The sequence below is a fragment of the Delphinapterus leucas genome, chromosome 15 (genome assembly GCF_059928025.1).
Source record: "Delphinapterus leucas isolate spDelLeu-1000000601 "Yukka" chromosome 15, BTC_Dleu_Yukka2, whole genome shotgun sequence".
Classification (NCBI taxonomy): Eukaryota; Metazoa; Chordata; class Mammalia; order Artiodactyla; family Monodontidae; genus Delphinapterus; species Delphinapterus leucas.
In genome coordinates, this window is record NC_143143.1 from 9,350,648 (window position 1) to 9,366,980 (window position 16,333).

Genomic DNA, 16,333 nt, shown 5'->3' on the forward strand with positions numbered 1-16,333 from the left:
TTTGTTCTTAAGCTTTCCAGATCACCCTAATGTACAGCCAATGTCGAGACCCACTCGTCTTGTTTACAAGCATATGTGCAAAAGTACATATTCACACAACTGGTTGCAGCACACTCTGTGCATTATTCTGCACTTTGATATTTTACGTAACACATCGTTGTATTCTCTGTTGCTGCTGTGACAAATCACAACAAACTTAGTGGCTTAAACAGCACAAGTGTGTTATTTTGTAGATTAGAAGTCTGATAGGGATCTCACTGGGCCAAGTTCAAGGTTCATTCATTCCTTCCTAGAGGCTCTAGCAGAAAATCTGTTTCCTTCCCTTTTCCAGCTTCTAGGAGCTGCCCACTTTCCTTGGTTCATGGCTCCTTCCTCCATCTTCAAGGACAACAGCATCAGGCTGAGTCCTCCTCCTGCTGCCGTCTCTCTGACGTTCTCTTCTGCCAGCCTCTTCCACCTTTAAGGACATCGTGTCCTTGTGATTACATTGGGCCCACGCAGATAATACAGGGTAATCTCTCTATTTTAAAGCCAGCTGGTTGGTGACTTTAACTCCATCTGCTACCTTAATTCCCCTTTGGCATATGCAGTGGACTGAATGAATGTGACACCACAAAATTCATATTTTGAAATCTAACCCCCAGCGTGATGGTATTAAGAGGGGCCCTTGGGACGTCCCTGGTGGTCCAGTGGTTAAGACTGCGCACTTCCACGGCAGGGGGTGAGGGTTCTATCCCCGGTCAGGGAACTAAGATCTCGCATGTTGTGCGGCACGGCCAAAAAAATTTTTTTTTAATTAAGAGGGGCCTTTGGGAGGAAATTCAGTCATGAGGGTCGAGCCCTCATGAATGATTGGTATTCGTGCCCTTATAACCGGGACCCCAGAGAGCTCTCTTGCCCTTTTACTGCCATGTGAGGACACAACGAAAAGATGGTCATTTATGAACCAGCAAGCAGGCTCTCACCAGACACCAAATCTGCCAGTAACTTGATCTTGGACTTCCCATCCTCCAGAACTGTGAGAAATAAATTTCTGTTGTTTAAGCCATCCAGTTTATGGTACTTTGTTACAGCAGCCCAAACTAAGACAGCACGTATCCTAACGAATTCACAGGTCCCAGGTATTGGGATGTGGACATTTTTGTGGCGGGGGTGGGGGTGGGGATCATTGTTCTGCTGCCACATCACAGAAATTTGTCCAAACAAGAGGAAAGTACATTTAGTGTATTTTTAAAAAGATGATCTTATGTGTAGCCCAGTTTGGGAACCAATGCTGAGGCCCTGATCAGAAAGAATCTGCAAGGCAGACTAAGGAGCTCTGACCCGGTTTTACTATTTAAATATTCTCCTTAAATAAAAAACAAGAAAACAAAAATATTATTTATTTGAGACCTGTAACCTAGTCATGTACATCCAGGCCTTCCTTCTCCCCACAGCCACAGGGAGGAAACATCTTGTATACTCCAAATATAGCCCATGGAAGATGTTTAGCAACTATCCCTGGAAGGAAGGAAGGAAGGAAGGAAGGAAGGAAGGAAGGAAGGAAGGAAGGAAGGAAGGGAGGGAGGGAGGGAGGGAGGGAGGGAGGGAGGGAGGGAGGGAGGGAGGAAAGAAGGAAGGAAAGAAGGAAGGGAGGGAGGGAGGAAGGAAAAAAAGGAGAGGGGCGGGAGCTCTCCTTACCCATCCTCCTGACACTGGGTCTGGTTTCCCATCTGCCTCTCTGAGTAAGCCTGTTTTTTCTTCCTCTCCAGCCTCTCTTGCTACTTCCAGACCCCTCTACACACAGGTTCTGTGATATTCAGTAATACCCTGGCTGTCCTCATTTTGTCATTTCTGAGTACCAGGTACTGTACTGGGCACAGGGCTGTGCCTCGCTGATGGCAGGTAACCACATTCTGGCCTACGTTCTGGGTACAGGCATGGCTGGGAGGCTGCATAAGAGTGCGTTGAGAACACAAGTGCTGGAGCCAAGTTCATATCCTAACTCTGTCACTTAGGGAAGCCCCTTAACCTCTTCGTTTCTCAGTTTCACCATCTCTAAGATAGGAATAGCAATATCTACCCAGTAGGATGTGGTGAAGCTTAAATAGCCTAATGTGTACAAAGCACTTACAACCCTGCCTACCACATACTCAGTACTTGCTGTTGTTACTATTATTGTATTTCCTGATACCAGATCAAGCGCCTTTTGGATGGAAGGAATGCCATCTATCCATCTTTGCTTCCCAGTGGCAAGCACTGAGTATTGGGTGCAGAAACTATGCAAAAGAGGGCTTTTGAATCAAAGGGTATAGGAATTCTCTGGCGGCCCAGTGGTTAGGACTGTGATGAAGGATCAAGGTGTACATGGTTTCCATGTTGGTACCCTGGGTGCAGCTGGTCTCTGGGATGCTTGGAAGAATTTGAAGGTCAGAATGGAGAGTCAGTAATCAGACCACAGATACCGGTAAAGAAAACGCACAAGATTGCTTTCACGTATCCAGAACTTTTGGAAAAACTCTGATACATACCTGGTTGAACCCCCAGGAACTCACAATAAAATACTGTATTACATTTCTGACGTGTTGAGGAGAGCTTAGCATAGTGAACTTGGAATTGCAGAGAAAAGATGGAGTGTGGTCAACACAGTGTTAATAGTGTTAGATGTGGGCAAAGAGGACTCCTCCGGAGGGACATGTCCTGGCCCTCCTCCTGCCATGCCCGTCCCCACGAGGCACACTTGCAGGACCAGGGAAATGTGACCACCCAGAGCTTTTGTCCCCATCTCATCCACTAGACCCTGGACTCCCTGTCCAAACAGACACAAGCCTGCTTCAAGGGCTTGTACCAGCCTCTCACCAGGTCCATTCTCCCAAAGGTGGGGCTGCCATGGTGCACACCCTAAGGCCCGAGTGGTCGGTGGCCAAGGGGCGGGTGGTGTCTTGCAGGGATATGATGGCATGTGAGGTGCGGGCTGGGGTATCTCTTGCAATGTGGGAAAGAATCAGGTGGGAAAAGGGGGACAGCCTTGATCATGGGATGGTTGGCTTTGACAACACTTTGTGGCACAGACCTGAGTCTGAGAATTCTAAATTTGAACTTGGCCTTCCAGGAAGTTATAAGAAGGTAGGAGGACAGAACATATTTGAGCTTGGCTTAATTTATAAGAAATATTAAGACATGGCATGGCATGTGGGCCTTCATTTGTATTCTTGCCTCTGGCTTTGCAAATGAAAGGAATTTATTTTTTTAATTATTTTTTTGGCCGGGCCGCACAACTTGTGGGGTCTTAGTTCCCCGACCAGGGACTGAACCCATGCCCTCGGCAGTGAAAGGGCAGAGTCGTAACCACTGGACCGCCAAGAAATTCCCTAAAGGAATGTATTTTAGCACTAGATAGGCCTAAACTTGAAGATCTGGGCAAGCCATTTATTGGTTATGTGACTTTTGGGCAATTTACTTGTACTCTCTAATAATACTGATGTCAAGGCTCTCTCAGTTGCAAGTAAGAGTATCCCAACTCAAACGGACAATCATAAACAGGAATCTATTGGCTCTTATAACTGACAGTCCAGTGGTGGCAACCTCAGGTGTGTCTGGATCCAGCTGTCTAAACAAGCAGCATCCTTAGCACAGCATCTCTCTACATCTTTGGCTGCTTTCCTGTGTTGGCTTCATTCTTGGACAGGACTACACATAGTTTCTTTACATCCAACTTACTAAGCAATCCCAGCAGAAAATTAAACATATTTTCACTTTTCTAAAGTTCTGGCAAAGTCCAGGAATATGCTGATTGGTTATATGCCCACCATGGAGGGTCTGGGTCTATCCCCTATAAATTGTACAGATTAAGATTTGGGGAAGTGGGACTTCACCAAATAAAAACTAAGATGTGGCTGGTTACTGGGTTTTGCTGAGGCAAAAACAATAGTGAGTTGGTAGGGATTGAAGGCTTCGCACTCAACGTTAGCCACTATTAATGTGACCAAGAAAATGAAAATGGACTCAAACTGGGTATGTATACTGAATAGAAAGCAAGTGGAAACCACATTCATTTTCCAATTGCCCTGAACCCTGGGATCAGAGTTGGAAGCTTGAAGAAATGAAGACTTGGACATACAGTCACAATCTCAAGAAGACATTCCCAGGTTTGCGTATATGAATCATGCTTTCGGTTGCTGTGGCTGATTCTGCAGTGCCAACCTGTTCTATCAGTGGGCCTCAGCCTCAAGAGCTGTGTGCTCAAAACAAGCCAGGATCACCTGGAAGACTCATATTTCTGGAATTTTGTAGAGGAGAACATGAATCCCAAATTATTGTTTCTAGATATGTGGCCAGTTTGGGGCAATGCTGAGTCTCTGATATAACCTATAATCATTTTTTTTTAATATTTATTTGGTTGTACCAGGTCTTAGTTGCGGCAGGCGGGCTCCTTAGCTGTGGCATATGAACTCTTAGTTGCGGCATGCATGTGGGATCTAGCTCCCTGACCAGGGATCGAACCCGGGCCCCCTGCATTGGGAGCACAGAGTCTTAACCACTGGGCCACCAGGGAAGTCCCAACCTATCATCATTGATAACTCATCACCAGAGTATGTGCTTCCTACTTACCTCCTATAATCTCTAATTGCAGAACATCTTTTTTGTTTTTGGCTGCACAGTGCAGCTTGCGGGATCTTAGTTCCCCGACCAGGGATCGAACCCGTGCCCCTTGCAGTGGAAGCATGGAGTCCTAACCACTGAACAGCCAGGGAATCCCCCAGAACATCTTTTAAATAAGAGTATTCTCATTACCTTAATTGAAATTGATGAAGACTATCAACAGGCCTTTAGATGTGCACTTTTGTGGTTTAAATATTTTTTTCTATTTTTGATGACTGATAAAAATAATCTATAAAGCACCATTTTAAAATATTTCCCCAAGTTTTTATTTTGAAAAATTTCAAACCTACACACATTGAAATAGTAATATTTAAGTATTAACACTGCCTTCACACACAAGGATTTTTTACCAAAAAACCACGGTGGCCTCTAGGCTACATGAGTATCTAGGTAACTTCTCCATGCTTACAAGAGAAGCAGCCTCATCTTTAGTGAGAGGAGCTTTCTGTCCTCAGGAAGTCTCTGTATTGACTTTTTTGTAGTGCTTTCATTCATCTTATTAGAAATTCATAGCCCTGCAAAGCACGAAGGACAGGATTTATTCCCATTTTACAGATGAGGAAACGAACTCAGAGAGGTCAAGTGATCTGTCTGTTCAAGGTCTCAAGTCAGTAAGTGCCCCAGCTGAAATTGGAACTGAAGACTTCTGACTTCCGTAACTCAACATTCTGTGGTCACTTCCTCTCCTGGATATACAGAGTAAAGCCAGAGCCAAGCAGATATGCAAAGTGTTTTAGTCTCATTCTTCAAACAATCAGAAAGCAAGTATTCACCAGGACCCAGGTGCATAGTATTATCAATCAGAAGTCTATTCTTAGGAACATAAAACCACAATACACAGAGGGTACTGAAATTTCTGTCAACTGCTCTGGTTTGAGTTCAACATTTATTGAGTGCTTACTCTATCCCAGGTACTGTGTGTGGGATACAGAGCAAATCAGACCGACAAGGAGTCTTGTCACATTCCAGTGGGTTAATGAACAATCCAGAAGCTCAATGAGACTGCTGGTCTGCATCCTGCCCACAGTAGCATTCTGTTTGGTCCCCACAGTGCCTAAGTTTTTCTGTTTATAATGAATTGCCAACTTCTAGCTTCTCTGAAACAGGCAACTTCTGCTGGAATCCTGAATATTAAGTCGCAGCCACGCCTGCCCCTCACCCAGGACACATGCCCCCTAGAGATCACTTCAGTTCCATTTCCTACTGTCTTACACCCAGACGACTGTGGCCTAAATCACCCACTTATATTACCCACTTGACATCCATAAGCATTTAAACTGAAAACCCCTGAAGCCAACAAATATCCAAACAAGATAATTTCAGATAGCATTAAGTAATGCAAAATAAAATAAAATAAGCTAATGTGATGGATGTGATATGATTGGTGTAAAGGGCTACTTCAGATTGGGTGGCCAGGGAGGGTTTCTCTGAAGTATAATCGAAACTGAGAACTGAATTATGACAAGCATGACAAGACTGCCAACAGAAGAAAAAAAAATGCTTCTAAGCAAAGGGAAAAGCATAGGCACAAGTCCCCCTCGAGGCTGGAAATAACTTGGCTTGGTGGAGGAAAGTGGTAACAAGGTCACGGAAGAAGGAAGAAGCCAGATTACATAGGACCTTGTAGGCCATGGTGAGAGTTTTGGATTTTATTCCAACTGTGATGGGGTGTCTTTTCAGGGTTTTAACTTGGGAACAATGGGATCTGGTTTACATTTTTAAAAGATCACCCTGCTACATAGAAAAGTGACTTAACGAGGCAAGAGAGGAAGTAGGGAGGCCAATGAGGAAGCTATGTTATAGCAGTCCAGTAGGTGACAGTGGCTAGAACCAGGATGGTAACAGAAAAGATGGAGAGAGGTAGCAGATTCAGGATATAAACTGGAATGTAACCAAAAGAATTTTCTGGTGGAGTGGACGGCAGTAGTGCAGTAGGGCGGAGAGAGTATGAAAAGGGAGTAACTAAGGATAACTCCAAGGTTGTGACTTGTTCAAATATATCTATGAGTTGGGGGTGACTAGCAGAGGTCCCAGTTTTAGGGAGAGGGACGAAGAATTTATTCTGGATGAGTAAATTTTCCCTAGGCTCAAGTCCTGCTAAGATTCCTCATTTCCATCTCACATCCAAGCAGTCCTCAAAGTCCCAAAATTTGAACTTCTAAATACCTAATCTATCAAATCTACCCTTCAACTTCAACTCCATATTCACTGCCTCTGTCCTGATTCAATCCTCTCCCTCGCTTTGACTTTTACAACAGCCTTCTCCAGCTATGAATAAACTAACAAAAGCACTTCACAGACATGTGAACCTCTCTCCCACCAGCCACCTCTGATGGCAGAAACCATGTCTTATTCATACTTATCTCCAGGGTCCAGTGCTGCGTGCTAGGCACAGAGTAGGCACTCAAATGTTTGGTGAACTGAAAAGAAGTTCTCCTCAAACAGGATATAACCTCCTGGAAGAGAAGAGCCCTATCTCGGGATTCTGTGATTCTCCCACACAACTTAAAGCAGAACCAGATATGAAATGTATGATCAAGTCCCAGAAACTTGGCCTTCCCAAGGGGTATGTTTCTTTCTAATTGAGTTTCAAACTGCCCTGTTTTAACCCAGTAGTTAATAACTGATATGGAACAACAGGTAACATATGTTATGACTCTTTTCTACTCTTCTTCCAAATCTAGGGACTTCATACCCTCATACTCTCACAACATCTTTGTAATGAGGTCAAGAGATAATTATTCTCCATTTCACAAATAAGAAAACTGAGGCACAGAATGAATACCTTCATCATTTTTTGATGAAGTTAGGTGCTTTGCTGGGTTAAGATCAGCCTTTCCCTGAGCCATACCACAGTTATGGAATTGGAAGATTTCCCAATCTTCCATCCCTGCAAGACTGCTGGTTAGTACTCAGGTGTTCCCTAGGTTTTGCCTCCACAGTTACAAGCTTCTTTGTCGTTTTTTTTTTCCTTAGTTCCCCGACCAGGGATCAAACCCAGGCCCCCTGCATTGGGAGCACAGAGTCTTAACCACTGGACCGTCAGGGAAGTCCCACAATTACACACTTCTTTGGATAGCAGGGTGTGTTGCCACAAGGTCAAAGACCATGTTCTCTCTTTCTCTTCTAATTACCACTCTCCTCAGTGCCTGGTGGAGACAGATTCCACCCCTTGGGCCCAGGAAAAAGAGAAGCACCCTGGTCGTTGGCCTGGGAGGTCAAGTAAGGTCAGGAGTCACACCAGCAAGAAGAGAGAGAGAGATCTAAGTAGGCAAGAATAGTTTCAATGGGAAAAAGGAGAGAGGAGTCACGATTAAGAAAATCAGCACACCCCTTTCAAAAGGCTTCCAGCTGGGGAGTACTTGGGAAGAGCCACGGCAGCGAAGGCAGAAGGCCAGATCCTTCCTGCTGTGCCCTCCCATGAGTCATTTCCTCAAGGCACCCAGGCTCTTCAGGGCCTCCTGGGCCTGCGTCAGCTGCTGCTGTAGCCTCTGGCGGGTGCTCTCATTGGAGGCCCGCTTGAGGAGGCCCTGCATTTCTTCCACCACTGCCCGGTAGCCAGGGGTGTTGTGGAAGAGCCGCACTGCGCGGTCTCCACAGGAGGCCAGAAGCCGGCCAGTGACGTCAAAGGACAAGTCACTGATACACTCCCCATGGACCTGCTCGAAGCACTCCTCCTTCTCACCCCGCCGGCTGTTATAGAGATGAATGCTGCTGCCACTGGCCAAAGCCAAAACCTGGGCGTCAGGCGAGAGTGCCAGGCGGCACGGCATGGTGCTTGCTTCTTCAAAACGGCCTGTCCTCAGCAAGTAGGGATCCTGCTGCTTCTTGTATTCCACATCTGTGTCCCACAGTTTCCACGTACCATCCTTGGAGACAGAGGCCATCCTGCAGCAGGGAAAGTCACGGCTCTAGCCCCAACACACCCTGGAGGGGAGGGCACTGGGACAGTGCTAGGGACGCCAGCTAGGAAGCCAACTCCACTGCTATGTCTACTTCCTGCTGCGGGCCAGGCACCCCCCCCCCCCAACTTCAGAGCCACTGCAGAGAATGGCAGAAGGATCCTGGATGCCAAGAGGGGCTGCAAGTCACGTGTAAGAAATCAGAGAGGAGTCACTCACCTCCGGGAGTCATTGGAGAAAGCGAAGAAGTGGACGGCTGCAGAGTGGCCCTTCAGTTCAAAGGCTCGCACAACCTCCTGGAAGTCCCCCTTTTTCCCAAAGCAGACTTCCCAAACTTTTACATCTGGGGTGAAGCCACACGAGGCCACAAACCTGCCATACAACCCAGGTTGCATTAAAACTTAATTTTAAGGGCATCTTTTTCTGCAAATCCGCCAAAACTTTTTCCTGAGAAAGTTAATTAATCTTGTGCCTAAAACGCTACCTTTGAAAACTGCTTTTATACATGACCTCAGTCCATCCTCACAGCCAGGCTGTAAGATACTTAGTACCCCCACCCCAACCTCTTAAAAACTATGGACGGAGAAATAGAGACTAAGGACTTGAATCTAGGTGTCCTGATTCCACACTGCCTGCCCCTTCTGCTCTCTGAAGCTGGCTCTCTGCTCTGTCCCCAGCCCCCCAGCCCCAACCTCTGCCCATGCCCGAGGCCAAAGTCCCTCCTTCCTCACCTGCTACAAGGGGATATAGCAGCAAATGTATTGTGCATCTGGTTGGTGTTGATGGTAGACAGCGCCTGACCTTTCAGATTCCAGATGATGATAGCTGTGTCACTGGAAGCAGTCATGATGAACTTCCCTGAAGGGCGAGGGGAGTGCCATGGGCTGAGGTCCATGACCTGATCGACTGACTTATGAAGGCATCTGCTGCCCAGTGTAATGTATCCACGCTTCCCTCCCAAGCCAAGGGTCACCACAGATAAGGATCTGGCTGAAGACTGTGGCTATTACCTGCCTCCCCCAGGGGACTTGCTGTGGCTCCCAGGACTCCAGGGGAGCCCAGAGCCAGGGCCCTTTTTGTCACACTGGGGTTAAGCATAACTCTTAGGCTGCATTCGCTCACTCAGTAAGTAAAACTGGGTCCATTCCCTCTTGCCTTGGGCAAGCTCCATCCTCTGAGTGCCTCACCTGTGTCAGCAATGCCAATGTTGACGATGGCTGCCTTGTGCTTTTTAGGAAAGTCCTCTGGGGTGGCTGTGAAAGTATAGCCCCCATCCTCTCGCTTGGTCATCTTGAAGACACGGAGGGTATCTCCGTTAGCCAGCCAGACGATGAATGCTCTAGAGACAGGAAGCAGACAAGTCTCTCACTCCTTTGGGCACGGAGACCTGTGTGTGCCAGGTCCTATGCTAGGCAGGCTCTGAGGAAAATCAAGATCTCCCTTCAGGACTTATAGTCCAGCCTCACAACTTAAACCCTTAGTTCAAAATCTCTTAAAACTCCTTACAAGGTAAGCCTCTCATAGCTCTGGCTCCTTTAGCTTCTCTCTAGGATTCAGAAAACCATTAGAGCTTCCAAGACTACTCTGGCAGTCAGGCTTTGGTACTTCCCAAGGAGGAAGAGATCTTCCCCTCTCTGCTTCCTTGCTATGTAGCTCCATAGCCCTCCAAGGAGCCTCAGGCGGTGTTCAAGCTGTCTGGATGTTCCCTTTCTGCCACCTCAAGGGAGACCCTGGGTCCCCCCTCACCACCCTAAACAAGGTATGGGAAGGACATAAGCTTGGGTCAGGGCTTCTGCAGGCAAACCTGGGGCTCCATCCTGTCCCACCTGCAGTCAGGGCTGAAGCGCACCAGGATGGCATGGTCCAGCTCCACATTTGCTCTCATGCTGCGGTGCTCCCGCTGCAGGAAGTCCTTGGTGCTCCAGATGCGGACAGTACGGTCATCTGCACAGGTGGCCAGGTACTTGCCATTGCTGCTAAAGTCCATGCAAGATATGTTCCCACTGTGGCTCTAGGGGAAGGGTTGCAGCAAGTATGAACAGGAACCCCTTGGGCAAATGGGGAAACCCATGCAGCCATGATTCTGGAGCCCTGTTGCTTAGATTAACAGCAAGCTGCTAATGGGATGTGATGAGAAGGGATAGGATGGGGCATCCCCACTGATTTTGGTCAGAGGCAGAGGGGTCTGTAACATGCACAGAATACTACAAAGGAAAAGTCTACGGGGGTGTGGGTCTCTGTATACATGTCCTGTGCATGGGCACCATGTACCTTCAGTGTTGCAGCCAGGAGGCGGTGGGTGAAGTTGTGTTGCTGAGGCTTTTCCTTGTGAATCCGCTGATGTTGTTTCTGCTTCTTGGATCTCAAGGACTTGTCAGGTGGAAGTCCATTTGCTCTTTGGCCTATAAGGAAGGCCCATGTCATTCGTCCATTCACCACTCAATAAGCACTTACTGACCACCTATGATTGGCACTGAACAGAGGCACAAGAGATGACCAGATATGGCCCCTGTCCTCAAGAAGAGAGGGATATGGGAAAAAAACAGAGGCTTTGTGGAATCAGACCTGGGTTTGCATTGCATCTCTACCACTGAGTGATCCTGAGGAGGCTGCCTGCTGTTAGTGTATATAACATAACCGTATAGCACCTCGTTGCACATCAGAAGAGGCGCCCTCTCTGGGCAGGCACAGCTCAGCAAGTACACAGAATGGCCAGTGGAATGCAGATTCTTGGCCAGACATCTCTAAGTGGGGGATAATGTGCACACCGGAATCCAGTGACCCTGATCTCAGGTAATTGCCCTGGGCCTTGGTTTTCTAAAAGAGAAGTTGAGAATTGGGTAAGATGATATATACAAAATGACAAGCACAGTACCCAACACAACCACTAAAGGGCTCAAAGGAATCCCAGAGAGAACCCAGAGGTGAGAGGTAGCTGACGTGAGTTGAGTACATCCCGGGGGCTGGAAATGGTGCCAGTCATTTTTGTATCAAATAGCTAACTTAATTGAAAATCAGGCCAGGAGCAAAGCTGGCATATGTTAGATCGCTACAGATGCTCCTCAATCCCTACAGGAAGAAAGCTCCGAGGCCACATACAAAGACAAATCTGCCTGCCCTCCGCTTGCCTCTCCAGCCTTGTCTAACAAGCCCTCCCCTCTCCCCTCCCACTACAGTCAAACCAAATGCTGTTCCAGGCCTCCTTGGCTTCACGCATGTTGCCATTGCCAGGAATATTCGCCCTCTCTTGGCCCCCTGGCAAACTCTTACACGTCTATCCTTCAAGACCCCACGTCAAGTGTTCCCTACTTGACACCCCCCCGCCCACCGACAAACGCAGGGCTGACCACTCCCACCTTTGGGTTTCCTGTGTCTAGTACTGACCTTCCTATGAAACCTACTACACTATATTTTTCCCTTACAGTTTCACCTGTTCTTTTTTACCCGACACTGGACTCCCTAAAGGAAAAGACCCCGAAGCCTACAGGAGGTAGCAGGTACTCAATAAATGCTGCATGTCGGGGAACCAGAGCGTTCACAAACGAATGTCCGTCCCCTCCTCCCCGTTTTCAGAAAATAACGAACAAGGAGCGCGCCAGAGAGTTTCCTAGCGTCCCCGCAGCAGCCCCGGGGAGAAGCTCAGGCTCCGAGGGCAGGCGGCTTAGCCTCGGCCACGGAGAGCTCGGTAGCGCGGGGCCTAGGTTCTAACAGGTCGTCCCAAAGTGAAACTGATGTCCCAAGAGGAGAAACTGAGGCCGGAGGGAGGGCGGGATCTCTGGCATCCCCGCAGGCCCAAACGGCCGGTCGGACCCCGGGGAGGCCGGGAGCGACAGGTCCGGTAGTTCGCCCCCACGCGCCCCCGCCCCACTAACCTGCCGACCGGCCGCACGTCTCCTGCTCCGCGCGCAGCCACCCCCGCGCTACCGCCGCCGTCGCTATCAGGGCCAGCAGCCCGAGCAACAGCGACAGCCCCATCAACTCCGGCATCTGCAGCAGCTCCATGTCGGCAGAGTCGCTGCCACCTCAGCCTCTGGCCTCGCGAGGGCCTGCACGTCTCCGCAGGGCGGTGCACGCACGCGGGGCGGGGCCTGGCCGTTAGTGCGTCCCGAGGGGCGCGGCCTGGTCTTTGGCCCGTCTAGGGGGCGGGGCCTGTTGTTGGAGCGTCCCGAGGGGCGGGGCCTGACCGTCGGGCATCCGGAAGGACGCGGCCTGGCTATTTAAGTTCGTCTGGCCATTGAGGCTGTGTGGCCTCACAGGGTAGGGGGCAGGTGATGCAGCCTCTGCTCAGGCCTCCCCTTGAAGAATTTACTGATAATCGTTATTAAAGGCGTTATTCCAGTCGTCATCACATTGGATCCTTTCAAGGAGCCATGGGACCTATTATTACTCCCATTCAACAGGTGGGAAAGTCTTCTTAGTATCAGGGGAAATTCAGATGGGCTTTTACTGTTAATGGAGAAGGGAAAGGGTATTTCTGGAATTAGGAGGTGGGACAGCCTCCTCCTCCTGAGCAGGAGGATGCTGTGTGGAGGCAGGGCATGAGCAAAATAAAAAGTAGCAGGTAAGGGAGTTCCCTGGCATCCCAGTGGTTAGGACTCCACGTTTCCATTGCAGGGGGCACAGGTTCAATCCCTGGTCGGAGAACTAAGAGTCCGCAAGCCTCACGGCATGGGCCAAAAAAAAAAAAAGTAGCAGGTAAGATTGGAAAGGTCTGGAGGGCCTTGAGTGCCAGCTCAATCCAGCAAACAGAGAGTAGATTCTGGTGGTTATTTCAGGGTGATATAGCTCAAAATCGGGGTCTTGGAGATTCTTTGGATGGACTAGTGTGTGCCAAGACCAAAGACAGAAGGAAAACCAAGAGGTGGTTGCAAGGGTTCAAGAGGGAGGTGATAAGAGCCTGGACTCGGGGTGGCCTGGGGATAGAAAGGAAGTTGAAAAGGTGATTTTAAACAAGACACTTTTAATTTTGAAATAATTATAGATTCACAGGTAGTTGGGAAAAAAAATGAAGAGGAAGGTTCCATGTATCCTTTACCCAGGTTCCCCCAATGGTAACATCTTGCATAACTATAGTGCAATATCAAAACCAGGAAATTGGCATTAATACAATCTACAGAGTTTATTCACCAAAAAAAGAGATATTCTGAAAGACTAGTGATAGAATTTGGAGCAGACTAGCTGGAGAGGGAATATTCCCAGAACAAGCATGCTCCGTGGGCCTCCCAGGCCCACAACCCAGAGCGAGTCGAAATGCCAGGGTCAGGGATGCCAGATTCAAACGTTTCCATGGCCACCAGGGAGCCCTTCCTGGCAGTGCAGGTCCTCTGGCCTTTAGAAGGATCCTATGAGGACAGAGGCTGCTGCAGAGACTAGATGACAGACGGACTCACCCACAACCTCGGGTGAGGAGACAGATCCAGTCAGAGAGCAAGTGAAGTGGCCTCATTTCCTTCCCTTTTGTCCTTGGTGAGGGGAGAAGGGGAGACTGGCATTGACTCAGCTGTGGGCAGGGGGGTGGAGAGGGCTAGGAGGGGGTGTCCAGAGCATTCTGGGGCTTTTCCTCCTTAATTTGCTATTTAGAACTGAAGGCCCAGCCATGAACCACTTTCTCCTAGAGACAAAGGGGTACGTTTCAGAATTTCATTCACCAAGCATTTTGCAGGTGACATTTACTGATCCAGGAGCTTTGCATTTCATTTAACCTTCTCACGTTCCCACCCCACAGATTAGGGGACTGATGCTCTAGGAGATGCTCATTAAGTGATTTTCCAGAGGTGACACAGATAAAGAGTGAACCTGGGAACACGTGCAGGTCTGTGACTCCAGTCTATCGATGTGGGGGACAAGCAAGAGTAGGGCTACGGCTCAGCTGAGACTACCAGATTCTTTTACATTGTAAGTTCAGTTGATCTTTATAGTGGTCTTTAAGACAAGTGAGGCCATGAAATAACTTTAACCAAACCAAAAAAACCCACACAACTAGGCTCAGGTCAAGTAACTTACCCAAGGTCAACAAGGAAGCCAGGGATAGAACCAGAGTCAAACTGGGGTCTGCTACACTCCAAGATCCTTATCCTTTCCACCTTGCCACTGGGCTGTGGTAAGGGCCTTGCTCTTACCCTCAAGTTCTTACAACCCAGCTGGAATCCAAGGCTAACACTCAGAAGGACGTTAGTAATGACAGAAGAGGGGAAAACTGGGCAGGTCAGGGAGGGAGATCTGCCGATGGATTTTGAGGGGCAGTGAGATTCAGCTGTACCTTCAGGGGTGGGCATTTAGACAGGGGAGACAGAGGGTAAAAGGGAATTCTAGGAGGGAAAGGAAAGCATGAGCAAAGGTGTGGCTGGAGGGATAGCAGGGCTCAGTCGCAAAGCACCTTGACCATCTGCTAGAAACCTGGCCTCATCAGAGGCAAGCAAGAGCCAGAGAAGCAATGGAAGCACAACTTCAATTTGCAATTGAAGATTCACCTTGTACTGATTGGAGCCTCTCTACCTCTGGCTTCTGTGTTAGGTAAAATGATGCATTTCCTCATTGGTTAAGCAGTGGTTCTCAAAGTGTGGGCCCTGGACCAGCATCATTAAAAATGCAAATTCTTAGACTTCATCCCATATCTGCCGAGTCAGACATTCTGGAGGTGGAGGCCTGGCAATCTGTATTTTAACAAGCTTACTAAGTGATTCTGATGTACGCTAAAGTGTAAGAGCCAATGCTTTAAACTAACTTGAGCCCCAGATGTAGGTTATTTGCAGCTCAAAGCCTCCATTACAGTGGTTCTTAACCTTGAACGCATATTGGAATCACCTTTAAAAATGCTTATGTCTAATTCCCACAGACAGGGATTCTGATTTAATTGGCCTAGACTAGACCTGCTCAAGAAGATTTTTAAAAGGCCCAAGTTATTCAAATGTACTTTTAAGTTTGAGTTGTAGCTATAAGGGATACGAGAGGCTAATGTAAGAGTCTACATAAAATATCAATTCTGGACTTCCCTGGTGGCATGGTGGTTAAGAATCCACCTGCCATTGTAGGGGACACAGGTTTGAGCCCTAGTCTGGGAAGATCCCACATGCCGCAGAGCAACTAAGCCCATGTGCTACAACTACTGAGCCCGCATGCCGCAACTACTGAAGCCCGTGCACCTAGAGCCTGTGCTCCGCAACAAGAGAAGCCACCAGAATGAGAAGCCCGCACACCGCAACGAAGAGTAGCCCCTGCTCACCGCAACTAGAGAAAGCCTGTGCACACCAATGAAGACCCAATGCAACCAAAAAAACAACCAAAAAAACAAAAACAAAAAACAAACAGAAAAACAGAACAAAAAAAAGTGATATTCTGTCAGGTGGCCATGTGTATGGATGCTTATGAGGTCAACTTGAGACAAGAGGGAAGGGAGCAGGGCACAACCATTAAAAGGATGACATAGCCATTGAGGATACAACAAAAACTGCTTAGAACCAACTAGACCCAAGATGGCGGAAGATTTAACTTCCAGTAGACCTTGAGCCTCACTATATGCTCATTTTAACACGTTAGCATATACTAAATGACACACTCCCAGGCACCGTGACAGTTCTAAGGCCAAGCATAAAAGGCCAAACAGTGGGCAGTGGTCCAATTCCTGGAAATCTCTGCCCCTTTCCCAAAATAGTTGGAATAAACCTCCCACTCGTTAGCCTATAAAGTTACCCAGCCCATAAAAACTAACCACCCCATATTTCGGGGTGCTCTCATTTTCTGAGACGACCCCATGCCCTGGGGCTGCTCTTGCCTTCCGAGACGGACCACAT

At 48.2% G+C, this 16,333-nt stretch overlaps 1 protein-coding gene across 1 annotated transcript; it reads right to left on the minus strand.

Annotated features, from left to right (window-relative positions):
• Positions 1-1,138: 1,138 nt before the first annotated feature.
• On the minus strand, positions 1,139-12,578 carry TBL2 (transducin beta like 2). The gene is made up of 7 exons (XM_022588064.3): positions 12,416-12,578; positions 10,815-10,945; positions 10,370-10,554; positions 9,731-9,882; positions 9,275-9,401; positions 8,763-8,915; positions 1,139-8,529 (listed from the first exon to the last, which is right to left on the minus strand). Exons 1-7 carry the CDS (start codon positions 12,543-12,545, stop codon positions 8,067-8,069), a joined length of 1,341 nt encoding a protein of 446 aa, XP_022443772.1. The 5' UTR covers positions 12,546-12,578; the 3' UTR covers positions 1,139-8,066.
• Between the last annotated feature and the right edge of the window lie 3,755 nt (positions 12,579-16,333).